Genomic DNA, 18503 nt, shown 5'->3' with positions numbered 1-18503 from the left:
CTTTCAAGGATAATATCTAAATATACAAAGAATGCATAGGTTCAAACAGGGCCTGTTGAAGAACTTCTAAGAACCAAATTAACACTCCAAAGTGGAGTAGCAAACGTAAACACAGGCCAAATTTTAGCCAAAAAAAAAACAAATAAATAGAAATCCTGACTCTACTCCAAGAGTAGCCTCTGAATTCACACCAACACAGATATTTATGCCATATATTATAATAGATCTTTCTAGTCACATGCTTACGCGCCTGAATCATAGACTCAATAACCGACTCAAAAAAACCACGCTTAGATAAATTAAGCGTTCAATCTCCAAGCAGTCAGCTTCAGAGAAATGAGATTTAGATGAAGGAAGGGCCCCTGAAGTAGAAGGTCCTTCCTTAACGGAAGACTCCAAGGTGGGAAGGATGACATCTCCACCAGATCTGCATACCAGATCCAGTGAGGCCACGCCGGTGCAATGAGAATCACCGACACCCTCTCTTGTCTGATCCGAGCAATGACCCGAGGAAGAAGGGCAAATGGAGGAAATACGTATGCCAGACTAAACCTCCAAGGAACTGCTAGAGCATCTATCAGTACAGCCTGAGGATCCCTTGACCTCGATCCGTACTTGCGGAAGCTTAGCATTGAGACGAGATGCCATAAGATCCAACTCCGGTTGACCCCACTTGAGAATCAAACTGGAAAACACCTCCGGGAGAAGTTCCCACTCAACTGGATGAAAAGACTGTCTGCTCAGAATCTGGTTTCCAGTTATCCACTTCCAGAAACGTGAATGGCCGAAAGACCATAACTGTGAGCACCCGTCCACAGAAAAAACCTGAACACATCCTTCATGACTAAGGAAATCAGAGTACCTCCCTGGAGGTTGAAGAAACCACAGGGGCTATATTGTCTGACCGGAACCTGAAAACTGGGCTAAAGTCAAATGAGGCCAAACCTCAGAGCATAGAAATCACTCTCAACTCCAAATGTGAAGGGGAGAACAGACAACTCCTAGAATCATAGTCCCTGCACCTACAACAAAAACCAGACTCCACCCCAGCCCAGCTGGCTGCTGTAAAAAAGTCTCCAGAGCATGTGACCAGAGACTGATCCCTGATAGAACCATCACGGGAAGATACCCTTGTCAGCATAACTAGATTCTCTGAAACAATCCCCATTGCAATGAGGATTACATTGCAATCCTCATTGCACCATCAGAGCATGCACAACTGCAAAGCTCTCAACCGGTATCAAGCAAGGGAATGATGTCCATAGAAGACACCATCAGACCAATCACCTCCCTACATAGAGCCACTGATTGTCGAACAGAAGAGTAAAAACAGGCAAAAAGAAAGATCTTGGCTCATCTAACCTTTGTGAGACAGTTACATCGATAAGGAGAAAATATAGTCCCTAAACACCCTACCCCTGTACTTGGAACAAGGGAACCTCTTTTCCAGCTCCACTGTTGTGGAGCTAAGAAGATAACAAAATCCTCCAAAAGAGATTTTGTTTATAGAAAAATACCAATAGAACATCCAGGAGGGACACCCCTGCAAACCTGGAAACGAATTGCAGCCTAGAAAGAGAAAACACTGGGAACTGGCAAAACCATAGATGGCCCACAACTGAAAAAGCTTGGCCAGAAAGCAAAACTCAAAAATTATTAGAGAATTGAATGGGAACCTAAGGATACGCATCCTTAAAGTCTAATGTCAATATAGACTGACCCACTTGCACCATCTTAGTTAGACATTTACTGTCCAATTTCCTCCTTTTTACAAGAAAAATAAACTAAACCATGTTCCAAAACTAGAACAGTAACAAATAGTCCCATGGTGGAGGATTCTGAAAACATTTCAAGAACGTCTCTCTTCTTATCTGGACCACAGATAATATAAAGAGGAACCTGCTCCTGAGAGGAAGAGGATGAATTCCAATTATAAACCCTGGAATACTATATCTATAGTCCTTTAGAGATCCAGGACATCCTGTATCCAGGCATGATAAAAATTGTAACTGCCTCCCACAGGACTCAATCCTGGCTCGGGACAAACCCTACATGCTGAATGAAATACAGCTGCAGATTTCCATAATTACTTCCCCCTGATCCAAGACTGTACTGGGTATCCAAGAGGACTTGAATTGCTCCATCTTGGAAGACAGAGGGGAAGACTTCCTGAAGTTACGAAGGAAGCAACAAAAATAAAAGATTGGCCCAACGGCGCCCTTCTGATCTGGATCTCCTCATGGAAACTTCCAAATGGAGTCAGACAAGGCATTGCACCAAAGAGATGATGCACTTGTCCAAAAAAATGTCCATCTATTAAAGAGCATCCACCCTCTATACGGGTTGAAGATCTCTAACCATAATAGTAAAGACCTCTACTACTTTAAGCATCAAGTGCCATGAAAATTAAAGGAGACAGCTTAAATTCCCCCCAGCTGAATCCCAGTATATATTAAATTCTGAGAATAGACAATTACAGGGGAGCCAAGGTCTATCTAGAAGCCAACCTCCTAATAATACACAAAGGAGTCCAGGCTTGATACTGAAGAGAAATACTTCATCGCCAAATGAAGGAATTATACTAACAGAATCTGAGCTTTAACCCTCAGATGCTAAGAAATATCCTCCTCATACACTATAGGAAGGAAAAAAAGTAGCAGTAAGCAGCAAGAAACCTTACTATCTGATTTGTTAATGTTGCTCTTGCAATTTCCCTTTAACCCTTTGAGTGCTAAGCACTTTCCCGCCTGGGTGCTAAGCTGATTTAATTTATTTTTTTATTTTGTGAGAAAAAATGTTTGAACTTTTGTTTTATTTTTCCAGATCCCCAAGACTTACACCATTTGAAAGGTTAGGCGATTACCTTTCCAATGGTGGGTCTTGGGGGGTCTGTAGCTGCTTAGATGCGTGAGATACAGGCTTCTAAGCAGCATGCCCCCTTTCCCTATACTTTGTATTGACAAATTGTTAATAAAGTTGCGCGGTGCCGTCATGACATCATTGCGCGTGACGTCACCACGCAAAACGTGATGCCCCGCCAATGCCTGTCCCTCTACAGGCAGAAGATCTCCCTCAAGGTGGGAGTGCTACGACGGTTCTGAGCCGTCATTAGCACTGAAAGGGTTAAAACAGGAAAAAATCAGAAAATGCCACAGATACACGAAGATACCTGGGGGCAGACTATTCTGCAAGCAAAAAACTCCTCCAGGAAATTGAGAGGAACCGCAGGACACTGCATATGATGTCATACAAAAGCTTGGGACGTTTGAGGAAAAAAACTGTGGCACAGCCTGAACAGTATCATCCAGAGAGACAAAAGGTTAAAATTTAACTCTTGGAAAATAAATATTTAAAATGACACTATCACTTTAAGAACATACAGACTAATATACCTCAGAAAAGGTATATACTTGCTGCATAAAAGTTGAAGCAACTTAAAACTAAGTGAGTAGCCTTACTAACATTAGCAGGCAAGAACTAACAATACTAAATTTGCAACAACAAAAAAACAAACCTATAAACTGCAGGATGTGTATTGCAATGATAGAAAAATATTAGATAAAAGACAAAATCTGTAGTGCCTACTAAAGACCCCCAGATTAATGAAAAGAACCCCAGACCTTGTTCTCTGGGACTATTAAACCGATAAACATCGTTAACCTGCAAAAAATTTTACTTTAAAAATTCCCCCAGAGGCGTCTACAGTAAATTAGCTTTAGCATAATAAAAAAAACAGCTCCTAGTCAAAACAAACATTGTACGTTCAGCAAAAAAACTCCGTTCTGATGGAGAACCAAGAGGAAGGCGTGTCCCTGATCGGACACATCGTTCCGTTCTAAAATAAAGATGGTGCTTATCCGCCATGCAAACAGAAGAAGATGAGGGCGGGAACAAATGTACTCCACAAAAAAAAAAAGCGCGCAATCAACTCAGCTGTGCGTCTGAAATGAAATAAAAATAAATTCCTTTTTATTTTTGCATCACCCGCTCCCATAAGAAACCTAAGCGTTTCAACCTCTAGGACAACAAACCAGAAAATGCTATAATACATAATAAAGGAGATATTAAAACAGTACTCTCCACCCTTACATAAAACAGATGCTTAAGCTAGGAGCTGGGTGACAAAAGGAATAAATCCGGAAATAAACCGGAACATAAACTAAATCTGAGCTCCAGAGCCGTTGCACACAGTATGACTGTCTCTGACTCACAAAGTCCAGAATAAACCGGAACATTTAAAGTCTCTCCAAAAAATTTAACTTCTGAGTGCCTGCACACACTGCCTACTAAAATCCTATTAACCCCACATAGGATTATTAGTGCTTAACATCCCAAAAACAGACTTAACTGCTAAAGTGCCATATTCTCCATAAGAAAATAAAAACTAGGCACTTACCTGAAGATCAATCTGCCCGACAGCAGGAAAGCTCACAAAGTTTGAAAGGCATCACTCCTTACATGGACCTGTGGGAAACAAAAAAGACTGAGTAAACCTTCACAGATTTTTGAAAGAAGGGCAGCACAAACTACATGGGAGGCGCAGAGGGGATTATATCCCCCAAGTTCCCAAATGCTTAAAAGCCATCATTGCTCTACTGAAGAGACTGACATGGACTACAGCTACACCCCCAAAAAAAACAAAGAAAACTTGACCTGCTTAAAAAATAACAAACTTTTGATTGAAGAATCAGACACCTAACTTTACCCCTCCTTGCAACTGATACAAGCAAAGAGAATGACTGTGGATTGTGGGTAGGGGGAGTGGTATTTAACCGTTTTTGCTGTGGTGCTCTTTGCCTCCTCCTGCTGGTCAGGAGTGATATTCCCAACAGTAATTAAGATGATCCTTGGACTCACTGTGTCATTAGAAAGAAAAGGTGGGTGTGGGTCGGTTGGGGGCGTATATATTAGCTATTGTGAGGGGTCTACCATATAGTAAACCCACGATTATTAGAACTCTAGCGTCAGTATCAGAATATTTATTTAGTAGTTCAAAGGAGGTGCCTTTTTTGATGGAGATACCCATATCATTCTTTTTAATCTGGGCCAGAGCTAAGAAAGTGCTGGTCATAGTGATATGTAGACAGTTTGGGTTCATTGTTTTTTTTTAAGTGTGTTTCTTGGGTTAAAAGGAGGTCAATTCGCTTTTTATAGAAGTTATGGAAGGCAAATGACCTCTTTTCTGGGGATAAGAACCCATTGACATTTTGTGTTGCTATTGTAAAAGTTTTAAGTGTTATGTGTTTACTCATTTATTTGAGTGTGTAGGAGGTATAATTATGGGGATCAGATATGACCAGAATGCAAAACCGGAAATATGTGTGGTTCTATCAAAGCAGAAGTGTAGTATGTACCAGATAAAGATTGAAGTTGGCTAAAGGTAAGGGAGGGGGAATAGGTGTTAGAATAAAGTTAAAGAAGGGGAGGAGAAAGAAGAGAATTAGATTTAGTACTCTACTTTACTGTAGAGCAGGGGGCTAGACACCGGTGGATATGAATTATTGCATGGTAACAAAGTTGGGTGGGGAAACAGATTATAGTACATCAAGGAAGTTTAGTGACCTGGTTCAAGTATATTGAAAAATTAAAAAAAGGGGGACAAAGGTATTTATACTCTAATGAATGAATGTCATAGCATGAGACAAAACATATATAAAATACAAAAACCTCAGAAATCCTGACATTTAAACATTGTAAAGACTACAAACATGTGTATAAGAGCACAATTGGAAACTGTATTGCTATGTGAAATCAGCATTAATAACAACATGAACAATGTTAAGCAACTCTGAATAACTAAACATACTTCATTACCATAGTAGGTAATAGTTATTAACGTTAAGATTGAAAGAACTCACAAACTCCTAGAGTCATAGATGGTGATTAAAGGGACAGACTACACCAGAAGTTTTATTGTTTAAAAAGATAGATAATCCCTTTATTACCCATTCCACAGTTTTGCATAACCAACACAGTTATATTAATATATGTTTTACCACTGTGATTACCTTGTATCTAAGCCTCTGCAGACAGCCCCCTTATCTCAGTACTTTTGACAGACATGCAGTTTAGCCAATCACTGCAGACTCCTAAATAACTCCACGGGAGTGAGCACACTATGAAAACCTTTCAAAATGCTCTGAGCTAAGAGGTGGTTTTCAACGGTTTAGAAATCAGTTTGAGCCTACCTAGGTTTAGCTTTACAAAAATACCACCAAGGGAACAAAGCAAATGTAAAGATATAAGTCAATTAGAAAGTTGATTAAAATTGCATGCCCTATCTGAATCATGAAAGTTTAATTTTGACTAGACTGTCCCTTTAATATTAGAATGTCTTTCTGTTTAGTATCAGAATTTCAGGTAACATCTGATGCGGTGTGGGTTTCGGATGTAAGTTTCCTCTTGCTGAATTTACTAGCTTCTTCTGACCAGGTGCTTCTTTGAGGTTTGGGTCGAACTGCCGATTTGGAAGTTTAAGATGACATTGTAGGAACATCTAGAGCTGGTATTCCCAGTGCAGGGCAGTGTCAGGATGCCAGGAATCAGACTGAGACGAGAAGTGCAAAAATAATCACACCTTTATTAATAGCAAAAAATAATAAAAAGTCCACAAGTCAAATAGCAAGCCAGGAGTCAAAACCAGAGCTGGTAGTCAGACGAGCCGAGTCAGGAGCCAAAGCGAATAGTCAGACGAGTCAAGTCAGGAGCCAAAGCGAGTAGTCAGACGAGCCGGAATCAGGAACAAGGAGAACAACAGAGTCAGGAACAAGCCAGGAATCAGGAACCAGGAGGGACGTCAGAAAGCCAGGTAATACACAGGAGCTCTCACAAACAGGTCTGAGACAATGCAAGGGCAAAGCATACTGAACAGAGGCCCTTTAAATAATAAGTGATGACATCACAATTCTGAGACTGCATCCTGTCTCACACGGATGATGTACACCAGTCTGGCCATAAAAAGAAGTGCAGGAACTGAGCAGCATCACACAGTATGCACCAGAGTCAGCAAGAGAGGTGAGTAAAATGGCTGCCAGCAGCACATGGCAAACAAAACAGGGAAAAAACCCTGACAGGCAGAAGGAGGCTGTGTCGGATGGGTCTGTACATTCGATTCGTTTTCCACTTTTGATAGTTTGGACGGATACTGGGAAGACCCATCTATAGGAAACATTCAAGGATCTTAGATGCGTAGTTAGGATGTTAAAGTCTCTTCTTCTCTGCAATGTTTTAATGGAGAGGTCTTGGAAGAATTGGATCTTTGCACCTAAGTATGTAAAGTTGTGCTGTTGTCTAAAAAAGTTTGATATCTTTTCTCTATCCCTGAAGCTCTAAAAGCACACCACAATATCTCTGTAGGCTTAGGGCGAAGTGTGCGGTGAGCTCTTTCCAGAGGGATTTCTTGAATAACAGAGTTCGCTATTGCCAGGGATTGAAATATCTCTTGGAGGTAGTCATGAATTGCGTCACCCGGCACCTTCTCAGGTATCACTCTGATTTGAAGGTTGTTGTGTCGAGTTCTGTTCCCTATGTCGTCTAACTTTTGTTCTAGATCTGTGATCTGTTCTTGCTGTAGAAGTATTTTTTGTGACATATCTGACATGTCTTTAGCTATTTCTTCTTGTGTATCCTGCAGGGCTTCAACCCTATATCCAAGCGCAGTTTTGGAAGCCTTTAAGTGGTTATGTGGATCTGAGGTATTATCAGCTGAGTGAACACAATCAAGTTGTCAGAATCCTTTGTCTACACTATTTTGGTGAAAACTTTTGACAGCTTCAATTTATTACAATTAAATTGTTTGATGCTTTTTCACATTGTTCCATTTTACTGTTGGAAACAAACCCATCTCTTAAGCAAACTGTATGCTGGGAACTTTCCTGCCACAACTTATTTTACACCAGTCAGGTTATTTTTTTAAATGGCTGCAGGCAACTTGCATGAATGTCCCAAACTGGAAGCTCAAATCTGTTGTCCTTTTACCCTCTATTTATTTTTTAATTTGTAGTCTTTTGTAAAGAAACATTTACTCAGAAATACCCACAATTTGCCTGTACTGATTGGTAATTAATGACAAATAAACAGAGGGTAAAAGGACAGCAGATTTGAGCTTCCAATTTGGGACACTCATGCAAGAAAAATTAAGCTTTTTCCTGGTGTAAAATATGGTGTCTGGAAAGTTCCCAGCATGCAGTTTGCTTAATAGATGGGTTTGTTCCTAACAGTAAAATGGAACAATGTGAAAAAGCAGCAAACAATTTAATTGTAATAAATTGAAACTGTCAAAAGTTTTCACCAAAATAGTGTAGACAAAGGATTCTGACAACTTGATTGTGTTCACTCAGCTGATAATACCTCAGATCCACATAACCACTTAAAGGCTTCCAAAACTGCAATTTGCTTTCTACTTCCCTTTTAATGCCTTAAAAGGACATTAAACCCAAATTTTTTCTTTCATGATTCAGATAGAAAAATAACTATATTCTAACTATAGTTTTAATTTAGTTTTTACTGAAACCACATTGATTATTCTGGATCAATAAGAGCTCTAGTTCACATTAACTCAAAGACAAAGGATTCTGACAACTTGATTATGTTCACTCAGCTGATAATACCTCATATCCACATTGCAAATTGATTTCTACTTCCCCTTTAATGCCTTAATTTATTTATTCAATTCACTGTCAAATCTTGCAGACATTTCAGTGCACTGCAGACTTACTAGTACAAGGAGGACTTCAATATGGATGCTATTGTACAAACATACTGTACATACTAGAGATCTAAAAATGTCACAGTGTGTAGTGTACATAACAATATCAATGTGCACAAACATATCTACATTCTGGAAAAGAAGTATAAAATGTCATAGAAATATGTTCATTTGCATATACATTTTCCAAAAAGTTGGAAAAATAATGGACAATCACTAAAGTAGCATGCACCGCTATGATGACGCTTTCTTTACAAAAATGCACATATGTTTGCACATCTTATCACATACGCTCTTTCTTTACATGAATGCACATATGTTTGCATATCTTCTCACATACGCTCTTTCTTTACATGAATGCACATATGTTTGCATATCTTCTCACACACACACACATATATATATATATATATGTTTGTGTAGTGAGTGTATGTATGTGTGTGTATGAATATGTATGTTTGTGTAGTGAGTGAGTGTGTGTGTGTGTATGAATATGTATGTTTGTGTAGTGAATGTGTGTGTATGAATATGTATGTTTGTGTAGTATATGTGTGTGTATGAATATGTATGTTTGTGTAGTGAGTGTGTGTGTGTGTATGTAGATATATGTATGTGTGTGTATGAATATGTATGTGTGTGTAGTGAGTGTGTGTGTATGAATATTTATGTTTGTGTAGTGTGTATGAATATTTATGTTTGTGTAGTGAGTGTGTGTGTGTGTGTATGAATATGTATATTTGTGTAGTGAGTGTGTGTGTGTATGAATATGTATATTTGTGTAGTGAGTGTGTGTGTGTGTATATGAATATGTATGTCTGTGTATGAATATGTATGTGTGTGTATAAATATGTATGTTTGTGTAGTGAGTGTGTGTGTGTATGTATGAATATGTATGTTTGTGTAGTGTGTGGGTGTGCTTGAATATGTATGTTTGTGTATGAATATTTATGTTTGTGTAGTGAGTGTGTGTGTGTATGAATATGCATGTTTGTGTATGAGTATGTATGTATGTATGTTTGTGTAGTGAGTGTGTGTGGGTGTGTATGAATATGTATGTTTTTGTAGTGAATGGGTGTGTATGAATATGTATGTTTGTGTATGAATATCTATGTTTGTGTAGTGAGTGTGTGTATGAATATGCATGTTTGTGTAGTCAGTGTGTGTATGAATATGTATGTTTGTGTAGTGAGTGTGTGTGTGTATGAATATGTATGTTTGTGTAGTGAGTGTGTGTGTGGGTGTGTATGAATATGTATGTTTGTGTAGTGAGTGTGTGTGGGTGTGTATGAATATGTATGTTTGTGTATGAATATGTATGTTTGTGTAGTGAGTGTGTGTGTATGAATATGTATGTATGTATGTATGTATGCATTTCCCTGTTCTCCCCCCACAAACATAATACCTCCCTTACAAAAAGAGAAAAAGAGAGGAGCGCCGACTCCAATGTAGGGAAAAACAGTTTATTTGAACATAAAAAGTGAATCAAAAACACTCACAAGATAGATAGAGGTAAGGTTCATATCAAGGCCGACTGCCGTACCTATCCCCCTGATATCAATTCAGGATCCCTCCGGTGTTAGGAGATGTGATGTCAGGAAATTAAAGTCTCACGCTGTATTATCCGTCCTTCCAATACCGCTCTGCAGTCGCGGGGAGTGACGTTGTTAGAAAGTTCAGCGTGGAGTCTCGGCTGTTTGGAGTAGAATAGTACGCTACGGATCCCTTGTAGGGACAAAAAGGTAGCGAGCTTGTGTATTTCTTCAACGCGTTTCGTCCCGATCGACGGGACTTTATCAAGAATACTAAAGCAGCTCCACTAGGACCTTTATATACCGGCATTTAACCAATGAAAGTCAGACTCAAAATTAATATCAGTCACAGTGTGTATTAACCCTTCACTAGCACAGAGAGAAGCACAGTGTGTATTAACCATTCAATAGCACAAAGAGCAGCAAGGTGTGGATTACCCCTTAACTAGCACAGAGAGCTGCACAGTGTGGATTAACCCTTCACTAGCACAGAGAGCAGTAAAGTGCATTAACCCGTCACTGGAACAGAGAGCAGCACAGTGTGTATTAACCTATTACTTGAACAGAGTGTAACAATGTGTATTAACCCCTTCACTAGCACAGGGAGTAACACATTGTGTATTAACCCATTCACTACAGAAAGAACTACAATGTGTATTAATCCCATTTACTAGCAAGGAGCAGCAAAGTGTGTATTAACCCCTTCACTAGAATAGAGAGCAGTATAGTGTATATTAACCCTTCACCAAGACAAAGATCCACAGTGTGTATTAACCCCTTTACTAGCACAGAGAGCTGCACAGTGTGTATTAACCCCTTTCCTAGCACAGAGAGTAACACAGTGTGTATTAAAGGGACCCTAAACACCATCTTTTTTTCTGTGATTAACTTTTTTTTTAAACGTTTTTGTATTGTTTTAAACGTTGTTGCTTACTTTGTTTATTTACCTAGCCTCTGCTCAATTATTTTTCAGTCTCAATATTACCCCTAAACCACTGCCTACTGAATGCGGTGCTAGCCGCCATGTTGTAACGCGCGTTGTCTATATAGACTGGACGCGCACTCCCTTCTTCACTCCTTCACTTCCGCGCATGCGCATAAAAAGGAAACTCTTTGCCGCTTCTATGAAGCTCGTTCTCATTAACTTTGTGAACGAGCTTCATAGATTTAGTTGTTTCACAGGCAGCCGTTTTCACTGAATGCTGACAGCTCTGTGAGACGACCGGCTTGTCAGTGATTGTTAGCCAGGGTTTTGTGGGGGTTTTTTTTTATTCATAATGTTTTTTAATTTTTTTTAAATGCAAATCCTTTTTGTTTTTATTATAGGTGTTCCATTTTTTTTTTTTTAAAAACGGAAGTCTGCTTATTGCTGTGAGCGTGCACACATATAGACATTGCGCTCACAGCATAACTAAAAAACTACTGCTGCTATAAAGTTTGCAGCTATTACCTTCACTGCTAAAGCATATCTTTTGAACCGGCCTCAGGGATCCCCCAACACGCTGTTACAGCTCAGCTCGAGCTGTAACAGCGTGTTGGGGGATCCCTGAGGCCGGTTCAAAAAATATGCTTTAGCAGTGAAGGTAATAGCTGCAAACTTTATAGCAGCAGTAGTTTTTTAGTTATGCTGTGAGCGCAATGTCTATATGTGTGCACGCTCACAGCAATAAGCAGACTTCCGGATTTTGGCAACATCACTTTCACCCATATCTGCACAGAGCGGTCAGAAAGTCACATAAATGTAAAAAAAATATAAAAAAAAATAGAACACCTATAATAAAAAAAAAAGGGATTTGCATTTTAAAAACTGAAAAAAACATTATGAATAAAAAAACACAAAACCCTAATGACAAGTGTTTAAGGTCCCTTTAACCCCCTTCACTAGCACATATATCTGTAGTGTGTATTAACCCTTCACTAGAACACAGAGCAGCACAGTGTGTATTAACCCTTCACTAGCACAGAGAGCTGCACAATGTGTATTAACCCTTCACTAGCACAGAGAGCAGCACAGTGTGTATTAACCCTTCACTAGCACAGAGAGCAGCACTGTGTGTATTAACCCTTCACTAGCACACAGAGCAGCACAGTGTGTATTAACCCTTCACTAGCACAGAGAGCAGCACAGTGTGTATTAACCCTTCACTAGCACAGAGAGCTACAAACTTTAAGTATAACAGCACTTACTTCCCATTGCCTGGCACAAGCAGATGAATAACAAGCATTAACATAACAACAACATTTATAACAATTATAAACTATTTAATACACACAGCCTGACTCACTCACCCAGCAACAGCTGCACAGGAAGTAAATGGGAGGGGAACAAAGGAGAAGGGTCTAGCTGCAGACTGGAGCTCCACTCTAGACAGGAAACATGTGACCTCCACTCAAAGCTTTTTTTTTTTTTTTTTAAATCAACTTTAATGTAACAAACAACCTATAGACAATCATTCTGAAAACGAAACATTTTGCAACTTTCTTGTTCTCCTTACTGTGCACTCACAGTGGTTACCTTATAAATGACAATCAGCATAAACCACTGTGAGTGCACATTAAGAAGAACAAGAAAGCTGCAAAATGTTTCGTTTTCAGAATGATTGTCTATAGGTTGTTTGTTACATTAAAGTTGATTTAAAAAAAAAGCTTTGAATGGAGGTCACATGTTTCCTGTCTAGAGTCAGTGGAGGTCACATGTTTCCTGTCTAGAGTGGAGCTCCGCTCTGCAGTTGGACCCTTCTCGCTGGGTGAGTGAGTCAGGCTGTGTGTGTTGTGTGATAAAACGTTTTAGTCACTTTCTGGTCTTCTTCAAAAGTTTATTATTGTTATAAATGTTGTTGTTATGTTAATGCTTGTTATTCATCTGCTTGTGCCAGGCAATAGGGAAGTAAGTGCTGTTCAACTTATAGTGTGTTACTCTCTGTGCTAGTGAAGGGGTTAATAAACACTGTAGATCTTTGTCTTAGTGAAGGGGTTAATACATACTGTTACTCTGTGCTAGTGAAGGGGTTAATAAACACTGTAGATCTTTGTCATGGTGAAGGGTTAATATACACTATACTGCTCTCTATTCTAGTGAAGGGGTTAATACACACTGTGTTACTCTCTGCTAGTGAAGGGTTAATATACACTGTGTTACTCTCTGTGCTAGTAAAGGGGTTAATACACACTGTGCTGCTCTCTGTGCTAGTAAAGGGGTTAATAAACACTGTAGATCTTTGTCATGGTGAAGGGTTAATATACACTATACTGCTCTCTATTCTAGTGAAGGGGTTAATACACACTTTGCTTCTCCTTGCTAGTAAATGGGATTAATACACGTACTTCTTTCTGTGCTAGTGAAGGGTTAATACACAATGTGTTACACTCTGTGCTAGTGAACGGTTAATACAAACTGTGCTGCTCTCTGTTCCAGTGACGGATTAATACACTTTACTGCTCTCTGTGCTAGTGAAGGGTTAATACACACTGTGCTGCTCTGTGCTAGTGAAGGGTTAATACACACTGTGCTGCTCTCTGTGCTAGTGAAGGGTTAATACACACTGTGCTGCTCTCTGTGCTAGTGAAGGGTTAATACACACTGTGCTGCTCTCTGTGCTAGTGAAGGGTTAATACACACTGTTCTGCTCTCTGTGCTAGTGAAGGGTTAATACACATTGTGCTGCTCTCTGTGCTAGGGAAGGGGTTAATACACACTGTGCTACTCTCTGTGCCAGTGAAGGGGTTAATACACACTGTACAGCTCTCTGTGCTAGTGAATGGTTAATACACACTGTGCAGCTCTCTGTGCTAGTGAAGAGGTTAATACACACTGTGCAGTTCTCTGTGCTAGTGAAGGGTTAATACACACTGTGCTGCTCTCTGTGCTAGTGAAGGGTTAATACACACTGCAGCTCTCTGTGCTAGTGAAGGGTTAATACACACTGTGCAGCTCTCTGTGCTAGTGAAGGGTTAATACACACGGTGCAGCTCTATGTCCCAGTGAAGGGTTAAAACACACTGTGCAGATCTCTGTGCCAGTGAAGGGTTAATACACACTGTGTAACTTTCTGTGCTAGTGAAGGGTTAATACACACTGTGTAAGTCTCTGTGCCAGTGAAGGGTTAATACACACTGTGCTGCTTTCTGTGTCAGTGAAGGGTTAATACACACTGTGTAAGTCTCTGTGCCAGTGAAGGGTTAATACACACTGTGCTGCTTTCTGTGTCAGTGAAGGGATAATACACACTGTGCAGCTCTCTGTGCTAGTGAAGGGTTAATACACTCTGTGCTGCTCTCTGTGCTAGTGAAGGGTTAATACACACGATGCTGCTCTCTGTGCCAGTGAAGGGTTAATACACACAGAAGCACAACTGTAGCACAAGTTATGTTTATGAGTTAGTCATTTAGTTAGTAACTAGCGCACAGGACAGCCCTGGCTTAAAAGGATATAGAACAATTTATTTTCATGAGACGTGTGTGTGTCTTGTTGCTTTAATCTAACACACAGGCCTAGTGAATACACTTTCCCAACAGATCAACACTTAGTTTTCCAATGGCCAAACCCACCCGCCCACATAGTTTGCCTTATTTGTAGAAGCCAATTGGAACTTGTTACTGAGTAGACAAAGGGTTGTCACTGCTATTTTGTTAGAAACACTTGTATTGTTTAAAGGGACATTAAACCCCCAAAAATGTCTTTCATGATTAAGACAGAATGTAGAGAAAATAATTAATTGTTTAAACTATTTACAAATCTAGACAAGTCAGAGGACTTGCTTTTACCACATAAACTCTCTGATTACATTGTTTCCAATGCAGCAAAGAATTCTGGGTGAGATATGCAAATGAGGTTCACAATGACTCACTTTTTTACTTTTAGCCTGCTTTTTAAGGCAGACTTCCCTTATCGCCGCATTAAGATGCATTAAGACAGCAATCAGATGCATTCCAAGATGATTAAGACAGAGAATATAATTTTAAACAACTTTCTAATTTGCTTCTATTTTGTAATTTGCTTCATTCCTTAGATATCCTTTGTTAAAGAAAGGGCAATGCACAAGGGTGAGCCAATCACACGAGGCAAATATGAGCAGCCACCAATCAGAAGTTACTGAGCCTATCTAGATAAGCTTTTCAGGAAGACATATCAAGAGAATGAAGCAAATTAGATAACAGAAGTAAATTTGAAAGTTGTTTTTTAAATGGTATTCTCTATCTGAATCATGAAAAAAAAAATTGGGTTTAAAGGGACAGTTAAGACTCAAAATAATCTTTAACCAATAGGTTACTTGCCACACGATTATGGGGGACATCGTTCTCCCTGTGCTGCAGTCCTCAGTGTTTATCCATTTTTAAAAAACAAAAAAACAACTGCCATTCACAGCCAAAATGGACTCCTAACTCCTCCTAACTTGACGTCATTTGGAGGCTGATTCTAACAGCAAATGACATGAGTGTCGGCCACAACGCTCACGCCCATTTGCGCATGCGCACTTGTTCATTTTAGTCACTAGCAGTCTCATTATAAAAGGAACTGAAAGAAGGTTCCTATTTCAGTGACGGACCGCTGCCATTTATCACCCTACGTTCAGACATTTGAAGTTTTGTTCTTTTGCTAAAACAGTTGTAGGTTTTACTATGACCAGTGCACAATGTCTGTGCTACAAATAAACGTACGTTTTGTTGCTATAACTCGGCTACGATGTGCTGGAGCCAGAATATTTATAGAATCTCTATGTTTTTTTATATTTTGAAATACCGATATCAATAGTATAGTGTTACCAAACACTCATTTGCCGGGGTGTCTCTGATCCTATCACATTTGTGTCACTGCAACTTCTAGGCTTCCTGATGAGATTTCTTTGCTTTCGTTCCTATCTTAGTATGAAATCCCCCTCCATGTATAATACATCGTGAAACTAGACAGTGTTAGAAATGTTCCAACCGCTGTTACTGGAGTGTTTTGATCTGAGAACTAACTGCTCACTGCCTCCTATATAAAGCTTATAGTAAAGACTTGTCTTCCTCTGCCTTGTCTGCTAAAGAACACTTTTATCTACAAACACACACACACACACACACACACACACACACACACACACACATACATACAAACATGCATACAACACACACATAAACATGAATAAAAAAACACAAACATACAAGCACATACACCCTTTGCACATACACACACACACGCATATAAACATGAATAAAAAAACACAAACATACAAGCACATACACCCTTTGCGCATACACATACATACATACAAACAAACATGCATACAACACACATAAACATACATACAAACACACACATACAAGCAGATACACCCTGCACACATACATACATACAACACACACATAAACATACATACAAACACACACATACAAGCAGATACACCCTGCGCACATACATACATACATACAAACAAACACACACATACAAGCAGATACACCCTGCGCACATACACATACATACATACAACACACACATACAAGCAGATACACCCTGCGCACATACACATACATACATACAAACACACACATACAAGCAGATACACCCTGCGCACATACACATACATACATACAACACACGCATAAACATACATACAAACACACACATACAAGCAGATACACCCTGCACACATACATACATACAACACACGCATAAACATACATACAACACACACATACAAGCAGATACACCCTGCGCACATACATACATACAACACACACATAAACATACATACAACACACACATAAACATACATACAAACACACACATACAAGCAGATACACCCTGCGCACATACATACATACATACATACAAACACACACATACAAGCAGATACACCCTGCGCACATACACATACATACATACAACACACACATACAAGCAGATACACCCTGCGCACATACACATACATACATACAAACACACACATACAAGCAGATACACCCTGCGCACATACACATACATACATACAACACACGCATAAACATACATACAAACACACACATACAAGCAGATACACCCTGCACACATACATACATACAACACACGCATAAACATACATACAACACACACATACAAGCAGATACACCCTGCGCACATACATACATACATACAACACACACATAAACATACATACATACAAACATGCATACAACACACACATAAACATACATACAAACACACACTTACAAGCAGATACACCCTGCGCACATACACATACATACATACAACACACGCATAAACATACATACAAACACACACATACAAGCAGATACACCCTGCGCACATACACATACATACAACACACACATAAACATACATACAAACACACACATACAAGCAGATACACCCTGCGCACATACACATACATACATACAACACACACATAAACATACATACAAACACACACATACAAGCAGATACACCCTGCGCACATACACATACAAACACACACATACAAGCAGATACACCCTGCGCACATACACATACATACATACAACACACGCATAAACATACATACAAACACACACATACAAGCAGATACACCCTGCGCACATACACATACATACATACAACACACGCATAAACATACATACAAACACACACATACAAGCAGATACACCCTGCGCACATACACATACATACATACAACACACACATAAACATACATACAAACACACACATACAAGCAGATACACCCTGCGCACATACACATACATACAACACACACATAAACAACATAATTTATGTAAGAACTTACCTGATAAATTCATTTCTTTCATATTAACAAGAGTCCATGAGCTAGTGACGTATGGGATATACATTCCTACCAGGAGGGGCAAAGTTTCCCAAACCTTAAAATGCCTATAAATACACCCCTCACCACACCCACAAATCAGTTTAACGAATAGCCAAGAAGTGGGGTGATAAGAAAAAAAGTGCGAAGCATATAAAATAAGGAATTGGAATAATTGTGCTTTATACAAAAAAATCATAACCACCACAAAAAAGGGTGGGCCTCATGGACTCTTGTTAATATGAAAGAAATGAATTTATCAGGTAAGTTCTTACATAAATTATGTTTTCTTTCATGTAATTAACAAGAGTCCATGAGCTAGTGACGTATGGGATAATGACTACCCAAGATGTGGATCTTTCCACACAAGAGTCACTAGAGAGGGAGGGATAAAATAAAGACAGCCAATTCCTGCTGAAAATAATCCACACCCAAAATAAAGTTTAACAAAAAACATAAGCAGAAGATTCA

The 18503-nt window shown here is 39.3% G+C and overlaps 1 protein-coding gene across 1 annotated transcript in view; it reads right to left on the bottom strand.

The window, feature by feature from the left end:
• LOC128661304 (zinc finger protein 845-like) overlaps positions 1 to 18503 on the bottom strand; it is a 271855-nt gene that overhangs the window by 30996 nt on the left and 222356 nt on the right. Inside the window, exon 5 of the mRNA XM_053715575.1 lies at positions 12526 to 12551. Coding sequence (XP_053571550.1) covers positions 12526 to 12551 — 26 coding nt within the window. The remainder of the gene's footprint in view (positions 1 to 12525; positions 12552 to 18503) is intronic.

Source organism: Bombina bombina, chromosome 5 (assembly GCF_027579735.1).
Source record: "Bombina bombina isolate aBomBom1 chromosome 5, aBomBom1.pri, whole genome shotgun sequence".
NCBI lineage: Eukaryota > Metazoa > Chordata > Amphibia > Anura > Bombinatoridae > Bombina > Bombina bombina.
The sequence above is the reverse complement of the archived record's forward strand: the minus strand, read 5'-3'. Positions and strand labels throughout refer to the sequence as shown.